General features: G+C 40.9%; 1 protein-coding gene across 2 annotated transcripts in view; it reads right to left on the reverse strand.

Annotated features, from left to right (window-relative positions):
- Positions 1 to 14,540, reverse strand: part of ABCB1 (ATP binding cassette subfamily B member 1) — a 72,454-nt gene that overhangs the window by 44,385 nt on the left and 13,529 nt on the right. For both annotated transcript variants that reach the window (XM_070424175.1, XM_070424176.1), the window contains exons 5-8: positions 9,466 to 9,517; positions 7,100 to 7,291; positions 6,330 to 6,501; positions 594 to 718 (exon numbers count right to left, since the gene is read on the reverse strand). In XM_070424175.1, the coding sequence (XP_070280276.1) occupies positions 594 to 718; positions 6,330 to 6,501; positions 7,100 to 7,291; positions 9,466 to 9,517 (541 nt within the window). The remainder of the gene's footprint in view (positions 1 to 593; positions 719 to 6,329; positions 6,502 to 7,099; positions 7,292 to 9,465; positions 9,518 to 14,540) is intronic.

Consider the following 14,540-nt stretch of genomic DNA (forward strand, 5'->3'; position numbering starts at 1 on the left):
GGAACTATTTTTATGCCACTACCCACCTAGGAGACTCTAGGAAATGCTTTGAATTATGCTTTGATATAAGAAGAAATTCATAGATACAGAGAACAGATTGATTATTGCCAGAGGGGGAGGGGAGTTGAGGGACTGGGTGAAAAAGGGGAAGGGATTAAGCAGTACAAATTGTTAGTTATGAATAGTCATGGGGATGTAAATTATAGCATAGAGAATACAGTCAATAATATTGTAAAAACTATGTATGGTGCCAGGTGGGTACTGGAAATATCAGGGGACTACTTTGTAAAGTATATAATTATCTAACCACTACACTGTACACCTGAAACCAATACAGAATAATATTGAATGTAAACTGTAATTGAAAAACTGTTTAAATGGTTAAAAAAAACCACCCAAGTATATGACATTAACAACAACAAAAAAAGAAGAGTACAACTAGAATCACAACTTCTCCAGAATATTAGACATGCTCTAATATAGATGAAGCTGTTTAAAGAAACATATACATTGTCAACAACACTGTCAACCTGAAGGGCATAAAAGGTGACACAGAATTTAACATTCCTATCAACTTAAAAAGAGATTCAAACCTTTCCAGTTCTTTCTTCTGTCCTCCAAAAGCAATCACAGTTCGAATTGCTGCTAAGACCTCCTCAGCTACTGCTCCAGCTTTTGCATATGCAAAGAGTTCTTTATCAGTAAATGAAGATAGTATCTGTTTAAAAATGCAATTTCAGATCATGTAAATTTTTTAACAAGTTCATTTTATCATTTGTAAAATACAAATATATACACAGATGCTGCTGGTACATTAATATATTCATTGAACAAAATCTGTCTTACTTGTTTTTGGTCATGACATTCTAAATTTTAGTATACGGATATTCACTCTGTAAGACACTTCAATTCTTTTAGAACTGAGCTGACTATATGTATATATATATATATATATATATATATATATATGTATATATATACATATATATATATATATATGCCTAATATGCAAAGTGTTCCTGAGACTGGGAGTTAGATCGATTACTATGACGTGTGCTGACCACCAGGGGTAGGTGTGGAACAAAGGAAGGCCCCAGACCCTAGGGACCCTATCCATGCAGGAATTTCATGCACTGGGCCTCCAGTATATAATAAATTCCATTAAAATATTATTTTCTCACTGAGTGCTTCAGGGATCCTCATCTGAATAAATAAAACTAGGAGTTTGGAGAGATCTTAAATTAAATGTATACATGTAGTCATAAGCAAATGTGGAAAAAAGGCAATTACACCAAGGAAACACAGCAATTGCTCATGGTACTCTGGTTCAGAAGTGTGAGCCAGAAGAATGCTGGGGACAAGCAAGTTTCACATGCCAGGAAAGCTGGCACTGCTGAGCAAAACAATACATGCAGCCACCTGGGAGGGCTTTGTTTTATGGGTGCTCATTGATTTCTCTGTCTGATTCCTGGACATTTATTCTGTGGAAGAAACAGTACGGGGTACTTTAAATACACAGGATCTCATTTACTCTTCTCAATTGCACAGTGAAGTAGGTACTATTGCCCCTACTATATCTGCGAGGAAATGGAGGGATGAAGAGGTTACATCATTTTACAAATAAAGAAAATACCGAGGTCCTAGCTGGTTTGGCTCAGTGGATAGAGCATCGGCCTGTGGACTGAAGGGTCCTGGGTTCAATTCCGGTCGGGGAGGCAGATGCCTGGGTTGTGGGCTCAATCCCTAGTAGGGGTTGTCAGGAGGCAGCCAATCAATGATTCTCATCATTGATGTTTCTCTCTCTCTCTCTCTCTTCCTCTCTTCAATAAATAAAAATATATTTAAAAATAAAATAAAAAACAAAGAAAATACCCAGGATTGAAGCCTGATGCCATATGGCTTGAATGAACCATATGGCCTGAATGAACAGCCTAGAGCAGTGGTTCTCAACCTTCTGGCCCTTTAAATACAGTTCCTCATGTTGTGACCCAACCATAAACTTATTTTCGTTGCTACTTCATAACTGTAATGTTGCTACTGTTATGAATCGTAATGTAAATATCTGATATGCAGGATGGTCTTAGGTGACCCCTGTGAAAGGGTCGCTCGACTGCCAAAGGGGTCGCGACCCACAGGTTGAGAACTGCTGGCCTAGAGGGATTCACTCTCTGAAACCAGCCATTGACATCTGTGAACTCTAGTTCTAATGGACCCTATTATGAAAATCAAATCACCTGGCATGGGCGAAGAGCCAAGGTTACTATTTATACCTGGAATGCCTATGTAGTCAACCATCTAGCTAAAGGTTACACACAAGCAGTTCATAATACAATACTGATTAACCGTATTACACAGTTTCATCAATAATTTACGGGCATTTGCGGACTCACTTGCGTAAGTACTACAAGTCTATTCCTTCTCGTCATAAAGAGCTCAAAGCTGTTTTAGTTTTAACAGTGCACTTCTTCCTTTGCTGTGTGTCAAAGTAAAAAGGAGCTGTGGCAGATGTAGGAATGGGTGGGTGAAAGCAAGCGAACAGTTATTAACTATGTCCTATGGGCAGATATTGTGCTGCATGCACTTATCTAATATCCCCCGACACACTAGGCCTTGCTGACTTCTCACAGCCATTTTCCCAGGGCGGCACCTGCCTGAATCATTCCCAACGCTGGGTCTGAGCCAGGGAGCTCAATGCCATCCCTGAGCAAACATGCTGCATAATATGAGAGGCACATTCAATATGCTTCAGCTATTTTTCTCTGCTTCTCTTAAAACATCACCCCACAACAGTCACCCACAACTGAGGCAGGCAACAACAAGATTACCAGAAATATTCTTGAATTAGGAGTTTCAAAATATGGTATTTTAAGTCACTGTTAAATATATCAAGTACCATACATTCAATAAACCTGGTTCATTCCCCTTCTCCCCCATGAGATTCCATAATTATAAGCATATGGGTAAGCAAAACTATGGGAGAATCTTCATTAAGTGTTTTGTTTTGCTTTTGTACTTGAAGAGATCATGCCTGTTAAAAGAAAAAAAAGAAGCCTTCCAAACTATTCTTGGGGATATAAAAAGGCAACTTCCACTGTTAGTCTAATGTAATCAAATGGTGATGATTCCATTATTACAACTACCCACATAAACAATATGAAGAATCACTGACCCATCCCTTCTTCCAAAGGCTGACAATTCCTTAACAAAGCTTAATTAGTATCAGTTTGAGACTTATGAAATTGTTATTTAAGTTAAAAAACTGTCTACTATAGGCAATTATATATTATTCAAACTAATGTATTTGGAAGCAATATGTTTTTACCACTATAGATATTTTGACCTTCATTTTTCTATTTCCCAATGAAGTTTTGGTTTTGAGATAATTTATACCTTTTGTTTTTGAGATAACTATAGATTCACATGCAGTAAGAAGCAAGACAGTGAGATCCCACGCACCCTTCATCTACTGTCCCCAATAGTAACATCTGGAAAACTACAGAACAATGTCCCAACTAGGAATTTAACATTGATATAATCCATCAATGTTATTCGGATTTACCAGTTTTACATGCATTTGTGTGGGTGTGTGTATTTAGATATAAGCAATGTTATCACCTCTGTATGTTCATGTGGCTACAATCATGACACAGAGCAATTTCATTACAAGGATCCCTTATGTTAGTTTTCATAGCCATAGCCACCTTTACCCGACCCCTTACCTCTCCTCCCCTCCCCAACCACCCCCAACCTCAGGAAAGCACTAATCTGTTCTGTCTATAATTTTGTCATTCCAAGAATGTTACATAAATGGAATCATATGGTTTGTCACCTTTTTGAATTGGCTCTCCCTCCCCCACACCCCCACCCCCAGCATAATTCTCTGAGGTTGTTAAGAATATCCAGAGTTTTTTCCATTTTATTGGCAGGTAGTATTCCACGTACCATAGTTCGTTTAACCATTCAGTTGTTGAAGGATAGCCTGCTATTGTTGGATCGACATTTTCAGCTATTATTTCTTCCAATATTCCTTCAGTCCCACTCTCTTTCTCCTCATCTTTTGGGACCCCAATGGTAATAAATGCGATTGTCTTTTGGATCTTTTGCTATTGTCCCACAGGTCCCTGAGCCTTTTCATTTTCTCCGTTTCAGAATAGATGAATTCTATTGTTCCATCTCCAGATGCGCTGATCCTATCCTATCATCTCCACGCACTGAAAGAGCTTATCCATCCTGACTATTCTGTTGTTGTATCTTCCATTTCTCTAATTTCACTTTGTTCTTTTTAAATAACTATTTCATTGCTGATATTTTCTATTTTTTTCTTTTGTTTCAAGAGAATTTGTAATGGCTGAGTGGAGCATTTTTATACTAGCTATTTTAAAATTCCTGTCAAATCATTCTAGCGTCTGACTTATAGTCAGTTTAATTGGTCTTTCTCTCATTCAAGTTGTGGTTTTCTTGGTCCTAGGAGTGACAAGTAAAATTTTATTATATCCTGGACCTTTTATCTATTATGTTAGGAGACTCTGAGTCCTGTTTAAACCTTTATTTTAACAAGGAGTAACCCTCTTTGGGTTTAGCATTCGAGTTTTGGCCTACTATTTTTTAAAAAAACTTTCAATTGCAGTTCACATTCATCATTTTTTTTTGTATTCATTTTGGCCTACTTTTGTGAGTTGTGGTTCTACTGGCAGTTTAATACTCAGAGCCTTGCTAGTATTATTTTGGTCAGAGCGGTTTGTCTGGGGCTGCTGGGGCTCCTATGGAACCTGCCTCTGCTACCTAAGGGAGTAAAAGGGGCTTCCCAAGGTCGTTCCACCAGGTACAGCCTGCTGGGGGCAGAGCGTGCTGGGTGCTCCTACTTGTGCCCTGGGTGGGACAGAGAATCCCCGTGCCCATCTAAAAGGCTTCCTGGACCAGGAAGGTTGCTGGGACTGGGTCCCTTCCTGTTCTTCCTTCTTGCCCTGGTGTCTCTGGGTTGGGTAGGACAGCCTCAGGCTCACAGGGACAAAGAGGCTTCCCAGACTGGCCCACATTCCTTTCTAAATGGCTGACAACCAGAGAATGCAGAGTGAGGGTTAAAATGTATGTCTCCAAGTAATAAGCAAGTTATCAAATAAATAGTATCTGAAGCAATGCATAATTAGTTAATAAAAGATGAGTTATTTTCCTAACTTAACTAGAACGGACATCAGTACATTTTATATAGTTTATCAACAAATACTCATATGAAGAATTGGTCACCTGACTCGCTTAATATTCTAATCAATAGAAAAACTGATTAACATGAAAAGCTTTCGTCAAATATTTCAGCTGACTGATACTGAGATGCAATTTAAACACCAAGAATACCATTGATACCCTGTGTTATTCTGAGCAGCAAATTAACAGAATCCTCAAAACTTCAGTTTCTTCCTCTGTAAGATGATCTAATAGCTATACTTCAGGAAGATAATACATGTAGTGGCCTCACATAGTAGATGCCCAATAAATAGTAGTTACTGTTTGCAAGAGCAAAACAACATCTATCCTACAGAATAAAAATCTGAAACTTCTGAATGTTTGCAGCCTGATTAACGTTGTTAGCCTCAGCTTTGGTGGGCCCTCCTTTATTGATATCTTTTTTGCCACACGAATTTGTAGCACCTTCTTTAAGTTGTGTTAAAGAAACCCAACAGAAATTACATACTGAGCCAATCTCTCCACCACAGCCCACTCTTACATCTTATTAGGTTTAAAATGAATACCACACTGAGCCTTAAAAGGGAAAATAAGTTTTACTCTGCCTTTGTGATCAGGAGAGAGAGAACTACAGGCTTAGTGTTTATAATGCACGTCGGAGTAGGAAGTATTTTTTAAAATTATTTTCATACCAATGGATTTAAGTATATATAAACATAAAACCATTTATAATGCTGATAAAACTGACTTATAAATTAACAAAATCTACCAAACCAAAAACATTAACACTAATCAAGCTAATTGAATGGGACACGTGTGTGGTTCACTAAACTTGGGTTTCTATTTGCTGTGTGAGTATGGAATTGTCAAGTAGAGAACACAGCTCTTTAAAGAGGTGAGCATGCCTTCTCTAAGAAGGCAGAGGATGACACAGGAGAGCTACTCCTTTCTCAGCTCTTCCCCAAATAACCCCAGGGCCCAGGACAGCGTGGGGTCCCAGCAGGGGTAGAACTCAGTGAGGTGGCATCTGCTGGTTCCCACTGGTTTTGAACACAAGATTTAAAACCATGGATCAGGTATAGAATCAGGATCATCATTTGGTAAAAGCAGCCATAGGTTGAGGGCCTGGATTCACAGGCGTCACCTACCTTTGCCCAGATGGCAGCTGACAGTCCAAGAACAGGACTGACGGCCAAGATCACAAGGGTTAGCTCCCAACCACGTGTGAATCCTACTATAAAGCCAGTGATAAACGTTGCTATCGACTGGAAGAATATTCCAATTTTGTCACCAATTCCTTCATTAATTTTGGAGACATCACTAAAAGAACAAACAGTGTTAGAGACAAATGTCAGGATTGTGAACACAGAACTTTTCTTCTGAATCCAGTTTTTGTTGGTTTGGATGTGGGGTTAACTAGTTTACATCTCAGCTCTAGCCCCAGGAAGTGTCATGCTTTGCTCTACTGCTCGCTGGCAGACGACCTTTTGACTGGGAAGTCAGTTCCTCATTCAGCGCTAGCCATGTAGGTCCCTCTTCATGTCCCATCTCATGTACTGGGGACAAAAAAGATGCACAAGACATGGCCGCTGCTCAGAAGGAACTTAGACTCCCAGTTACTTCTAAGTCAGTGGTTCTCAACCTGTGGGTCGCAAACAATGAAAATACATCCTGCATATCAGATATTTACATTACGATTCATAACAGTAACATTACATTTATGAAGTAGCAACGAAAATAATTTTATGGTTGGGGGTCACCACAACATGAGGAACTGTATTAAAGGGTCTCGGCATTAGGAAGGTTGAGAACCACTGTAAGTGATGTACTCACATCTCCTAACAGATGTCATGACATCTCTTTTATCTTAATAAGAATCAGAACCACGTCTGAGTTCAACATAAAACTAGGAACTTACTCTGTGAGCCGAGTGTTAAGCTCCCCAACATCATGCATGTCAAACCAGCCTATCTCCTGACGCATTATAGCGTGAAAAAACTGCTTTCTAATTTTAAATAGTTGTCTTCCAGCTGCCAGGCACCAGAATGAAACCTGAATGTATGCAGCAACAAGCACACCAGCTCCGATTCCACTGTAATAATAGGCATACCTGAAACACAAGAAAAGAACTGCATATACTGTTTTCTGATTAGGGCACCGTTCCCAAACACACCACTCATTTGATCTCATTGGCTCTCTGGCTACCCTTCGGTCCTTAACAAATAGGAAGGGCTGTAATGAGCAGGTTGACCTCCAACTACGTTCTGTGTTGGTAGAGTAGGATGGTTAAGAGTGCACTTTCTGTGTCGGCTCCAATTCCAGCTCTTCACTTGCCTGATGTGTAATCTCAGGCAGGCTGCTTAATCTGCCTAAGCCTCAGGTTTCTAGTTGGTAAAATGGAACTAAGAGCCGTAATGCAGTAATGCATGTAACACACGTGGCCAGTGCCCAGCACAGAGACTGCAAATTGTTGTGAAAGGCTTGGAGCATCAGAGCATCAGGTAAGATCTACCACGGTTGTCCTACCTGCTTGTAACACCTCAGCATCAGTTGATGCACACGTTGAGGAGGTGTTTTTTGCACATTAGCACGTGGAAAGAAGTGACAGCCCTTGCCAGAAAGTGAAACCAAGAGATGGAAATGGTCCCCTGGCTTTTTTGTTATTAATCTGGCAGAGCTGGGATGCCAAGAGACAACTGAAAATAAGAAGTATTTCTATATCATCTGCCTAGCTGGCCATCATGAGCTAGCCTAAAATGCTTAATGAAGCAAACCGTTTAGTCCTTCTAGTTCAGCCGTGGGCAAACTACGGCCAGTGGGCCGGATCCGGCCCGTTTGAAATGAATAAAACTAAAAAAAAAAAAAAAGACCGTACCCTTTTATGTAATGATGTTTACTTTGAATTTATATTAGTTCACACAAACACTCCATCCATGCTTTTGTTCCGGCCCTCCGGTCCAGTTTAAGAACCCATTGTGGCCCTCGAGTCAAAAAGTTTGCCCACCCCTGTTCTAGTTTAAACTCTAACAGAGAAAACCATGAGCATCTTCTAAAACCAGGCCCTCAATCACCTAAAAATGTTGAATTTATGCTTCCTCACTCTGACTCTTCCTGTTTAAGAATGCCAAACAACTGTTGGGTTTTACTTAGCAATTAAGACACACATTCTAAAATTAAATATATCAATATTCCCATTTTTTAAAAAGTTCATTACTTGCCATCCTCAAATAACTATGTTTGAATGAACCATACACAAGCTATAAAAATGGTTATGTAATAAACAGTCTCTGATTGCACTGTTCACGACTCAGCAGGAACCCTGGTAAACAGACCCTCCCAGAGCTACACTTTGTCATTTACAATGTCTATCAGGGAAGATACAATTTCGGTATTAAATTTTAGTTAATAGGTAACTCAATGATTAATTATTATCTAAGTGTGAATGATCTAGCAAGACAAAGCTAAAAAGAAATCCGATTTAACAAGTAGAAACTCATGCTTTGAAAATCAATGAATGTATTTTAACTGTCAGTCTATGATTATTTAAACAAATATATTTATGTTTAAGACTTTACAAGGTGATTATAGGACAGTTTTATTTTCCCCAATATTAAATTTCCCATATGAATATTGGAAGTACTTGCTTCTCATCTTTCAATAAATGATCAAGCATATCCATTCTCTTCAAATCTACCAGATCACTTATAGGATAATGTGGAATTATCTTTTGATTCATCAACTCAGACCTTTGGACATCTTTTATAACCTGTTCTTGGGCACAAACTACAAGATACGTAAGTCATTAACAAAAGCTTCCCTGAGGTGAGTTAAGGTAAGAGTGATTATATTTATTCTGGGATATTTTGTTTAATTATTTAGAATTACATGCTGTGTTTTTAAAAAATCCTGTTGACTGATCTCGTTATTACATCATTATTGAAAACATCCCAGAAGCAAACTAATAATTACAAAGCCATTGAAATCAATGTGATTCTTAATTGATTCTACATTTCAAAAGGCCACTTTGAAATCTTATTGCCCTGTATATGTATTCTATATTTACCAATGCATATGTAAATCTAATCTAGACTTACTAGTAACTTTATATCTTATGCAGCTAATCATTTTCTTAAAAAAATTCTGCATTATATCCTCCTAGAAAACTAACAATAGTATTGTTCTCCTCAAAACTGTAAATCTTTATTAAATGCAAACTTTTAAACATTGCCACAATCACTCTAGATACAGAAAAGCTTAACAAGAGTAAGGAAAATGTCAAATTACGTGGTCATTTCCTCCTCCAGCTTTTTGAGGAGTTCTGTAGTGTTGATCATACCTAGATCACCGCAGACAAAAAAAAAAAGAAAAAATACCATTATGTCTCTTTGTTCTCCATTAAAAATAAGCATACAAAAATGAATCACATTTGTGTCACTTAACAACTTACACAAAAATGGCTCAAACTGATTCAGTTTTAATTGTGTATAAACATTACAGCATCCATTCAAATCCTTCACTGCTGACCATGTGCAACAATCACACACACACACACAAATTCAATGGAACTTATTTGCAAGAAGAAACATACATTTACTAAGAAGAAGCAGTTTATCAGCAGGAATATCGGTATCCTTGAATTAAAATAATTTTGTGAAATATACTCAAAGATGACAGGAAAAAGTCTTTCTAGGGTCTCTGTCGTCATAAATAAATATCAGTGCCGACCTGACACCAAAGCACTTAGTATTTAAAATCTAACACTGCATTTTTCCAGTTTTTATTTTTATTTACAATATATAAAATACAAAGGATAATGCAATAAACACCAGTGAGCTTATCACATAGTATTAGCAAATGTTGACACTGTTGGACACTAAAACTTTAATACCTCACCTCCACCCACACACATGATAATCACTGTTTGATATTTGGTGTATATTTTTTCATGGCTTCTTCTCTGAATACATGTATACAGATACACAAATACATATACAAGCTTATTTTTTAAATAGAATTACAGTCCATATTCAGTGGCCCATTTTCCATGTCAGTATGTGTGTTTATATGTGTATCTCTATTTTTTCAAAATTACATCTATTTTAATTGTTTCCAATATTTTACTGTTATAAGCAATGCTGCGTTAAACATAGTTATACACACACATATGAATACATGGTACATATTTTTATAGAATAAATGACATAATCAAGATTGCTGGATCATTGGGGAAGCACACCTTTAATCTTGTAATAATTTAAAAAGTTATGTTATAATATAACTAGAGACCTGTAGCATGAAATTCGTGCATGGATGTGTTCCCTAGGCCTAGCTGTCGATTGAAGCGTGAGCATCTGATGTGGAAGGGAAGGTCCCAGCTGACTTCTGGACACTGGGCAGCACCTGGGCCCCTGGGCCCCCACGTGCTCCCCTCTGCCTGAATCATCAGGCCCCTGCCAGGCTCCCTCAGTGCCTGGGAGCCGGGCGGCAGCCCTGTGCTGACACTGCTGCCTCTGGTCACCATCTGAGTGGTGATCAGCGGGGCAACTGGGCCCCACTCGCATCTGCCTTGGCCTGGCGCCACCCACTCACTTGCTCCACCACCCCACCACAGTCCCACTCTCGTTGGGGCTCATCGGGGCTGGCAGCGCCTCCACTGCTGCCCACTGCCAGTGTGGCGTTGCCGACACCTGCCATGTTCCACGCAGCCCCTGGAGGTCAGTGCACATCATAGTGAGTGGTCAAACTCCCAGTCGAACTCCTCCAGGTCAAGCGGACAATTTGCATATTAGGCTTTTATTATAGTACTAGAGGCCCGGTGCACAGAAATTTGTGCACTGGGGGGGGGAGGGGGCGGTCCCTCAGCCCGGCCTGTGCCCTCTCGCAGTCTGGGACCCCTTGGGGATGTCCACCTGCTGGCTTAGACCCGCTCCCTGGGGGATTGGGCCCAAGCTGGCAGACATCCCTCTGGCAGCCTGGGAGCCCTCGGGGGATGTCCACTTGCCAGCGGGGAGCAGGCCTAAGCTGCAGTCGGACATCCTTAGTGCTGTTGAGGAGGCGGGAGAGGCTCCCACCACCACCGCTGTACTGGCAGCCATCAGCCTGGCTTGTGGCTAAGCAGAGCTCCCCCTGTGGGAGTGCACTGACCATCAGGGGGCAGCTCATGCATTGAGGGTCTGCCCCCTGGTGGTCAGTGTGTGTCAGAGTGACCAGTCATTCCCAGTCGTTCTGCTGTTAGGGTCAGTTTGCATATTACCTTTTTATTATATAGGATCGAGGCCTGGTGCATGGGTGGGGGCCGGCTGGTTTGCCCTGAAGGGTGTCCTGGATCAGGGTGGGGGTCCCGCGAGGGTGGCTGGCCAGCCTGGGTGAGGGGCTGATGGGTGTTTGCAGGCTGGCCACACCCCCTTCAGGGTGGGGGGTTCCCACTGGCGGGCCTGGCCAGTCTGGGTGAGGGGCTGAGGGCTGTTTTCAGGCTGGCCAAGCCCCACCCCAGCGACTGAAGCTCCCAGCCTCTCCTTTTTTTCTTTTTAATTCTGGGATTTATTTACCTTCTATAATTGAAACTTTGTAGCCTTGAGAGGAGCTCAGAGCCGGCCAGGGCAAGCAGGAGGGAAGCTTGGCTTCCTCCATCAGTGGGGCAACCAAGCGTCCTGCTCGCTCCAGCTCTGTGGCTGCCGGCCGCCATCTTGGTTGGGTTAATTTGCCTATAGTCACTCTGATTGACTGGTGGGCGTGGCTTAAGGCTTAGTGAAGGTACGGTCAATTTGCATGTTTGTTTTTTATTAGTGTAGATAGGATATGAGAGGGCCTGGCTCTGATGGGTCTGATTTTGACAGGTATGGGAAAGGGGAGGAAAACTTTTTCTAGCAAAGGGAACAACATGGACAAAAGTCCACGGCAAGTTTGAAGAATGAGCGAGCCAGTTCAATTGGGGTGTGGGGTGTGTTTTGAGGATGGGAAGAGGAGGATATGTAGCTGGAAAGGTAATCTGGGCCCCACAGGTATGGTGTATAAAAACTAGTAGTCATTTAGCAGTTTGTTCAGAAAAAAAAAACCAAAAAACCATAACCAGAGGTATGATCTAGGATGATTTAGCTGCCAGCAAAGTATAAGATTAAAACAGGGAGAGACTGAGAGACTTGAGCTACTGAAATTATGTAAAGAAAGAGGATCTAAGTGGGAACAGAAAAGACAGACAGTGCCCATAAGATTTAGAGAGGGAGAAGTTACAGGTCTCAGCAACTGGTAGAACACAAGTTGAGAGAATCCAAACAAAGGACCATTGAGACCTCAGGTGTGAGCTTCTGGAGCGGGGTGGGGTCATGGTGGGAAATAAGCAGTCAGCCAAAGCAGCAGGTCTGATCAGGTGTTAGTTCAGTTTTGAAGATTTTTATTCTGTGGTACCTGGGATGTTCGATTGAAGATGTCCAATAAGTATTCAGACGGTGGCTCTCCAGTTCTGGAGAGAGTTCAGGTCCAAAGACTTAGCAGTCATGTACTACTGGCCATAGCTAAATTTAGGAGAGAAAAAAGCCATCTCTCCTCACCTGTGAGGACAGGATGGCAGGCAAGGAGAAAACGGCAAGCAAGCATAGAACCCTGGGGAAGACCACACTTAGGGGGAATACAGAAAGTAAGGAAGGAATAAAGAGACACAGAGAACATAGGCAAGGCCAACAGACACATGAAAAGATGCTCAACATCACTAATCATCTGAGAAATGCAAATTAAAACCACAATGAGATATCACCTCACACCTGTCAGAATGGCTACCATCAATAAATCAACAAATAACAAGTGCTGGTTTGTCTTGATTTGGTTGTGATACACACTAGTGACAATTAATACCATTTAGAAACACTTCCTGGCTAGCCGGATAAGATAGAAAATTCCAGGACTGATAAGGAAACGAATCCTTACCCCGCTACTTATTATCCTGTTTTAATTTTGGAGCAGAAGGAAATCTTATAACTAATAAAGAAAAAAAATCAGCCTGGACACATTTATTGTTGCATTGACAGAACGTGAAACAGTCAAGCTTCTTTGCTACGTTCGCTCTGTCTCTGCATCAGGTGTCGCCAGGCGGGAGAGAACGCTATCAGTGACTATCCTGGCTCTGGGCTCCCATCTACCACTTTGAGCCACGGAAGCCTCCCTTCCAGCTATCTGATCAGGTAAGCTTCCGTGACAGACGTTATTTACATAGGGTGGTTCTCTGATTATAGAAGATAGTCAACCCCTGACTTTTGATCTCTTCTAACTCAGGAATACCATGATTCCAAGTTTTCTGGTCTTCTTGTGCAGGAATTTAGACCTTTTGCCTAGATCCGTGGTTGGCAAACTGTGGCTTGCCAGCCACATGCGGCTCTTTGGCCCCCTTGAGTGTGGCTCTTCCTAAGCCTCAGGAGTACCCTAATTAAGTTAATAGCAATGTACCTACCTATATAGTTTAAGTTTAAAAAATTGGGCTCTCGAAAGATATTTGGCTCTGTTGACTAATGAGTTTGCCGACCACGGGAGATGATCAATCCCTGTGCATTGCTCAGGCTAGTGCCTGCCACTGGGTGTGGCTGGGCCTATTGCAGACAAAGAGGACTCCAGGAGCCATGCTCTCCTGGTGTGTGCCGCTTCACACCTCAGGCCCCAGGGCTGACCTACCTGACTTACTAATAAGCAACTCTACCTAACCAGGATGGCACCTGGAGGAAAGACCAAGTGAAAATACTGTGCTTGCTACAATTTTAGGCAGAGTCTGAAACCACTAGTAGAGCAGAAAAATCACACAAACACACAAACACACACTCAAAGGGAGGACTCCTGGCGCAGGAACTCAGCTCTGTCAACTAGCCATCAAATTCCATCGTGGCCATGTGGTTTCAAGTTCCTGGGCATTGGTTTCTACACCTATAAAAATATGGGTTTGGGCAAGATAATTTCTAGGCTCTGTTTCACCCACACAATTCTGTAATTCAGGCTTGCTTTCTTCATCCCACTTTTAAGCACCTAGAATGGGTCAGGTACTAGCTGCCTATCTTTATTTATTTTTTGATGTTTTTATAATATACTGCAGATTGCATGTTGTAACTAATCTACTTTTTGGCTGAAAAGCAATCCTTCGATAGCAACTAAAAAAAAAATCTGACTATGTTTCACTAATTCTAGAAAAATTAGTCATATTTTAAGTTTTAACTCAAACTTAAAAAATAAACTGCCACACTAAATAATATACTTGGAATTATATTGCCATTACTTGGTACCTAATCTTCTAGAAATCTATCTATAAGAATTTTTCCAATGAAATGGTCAGCAGTAGAGAAAAGCCTTGAATAAGTAAAAGAAAACAGATCCATCGTGGAAAG

This window comes from Myotis yumanensis, unplaced genomic scaffold (assembly GCF_028538775.1).
Source record: "Myotis yumanensis isolate MYYU_CA2020_CCGP unplaced genomic scaffold, mMyoYum1.0.hap1 SCAF_9, whole genome shotgun sequence".
NCBI lineage: Eukaryota > Metazoa > Chordata > Mammalia > Chiroptera > Vespertilionidae > Myotis > Myotis yumanensis.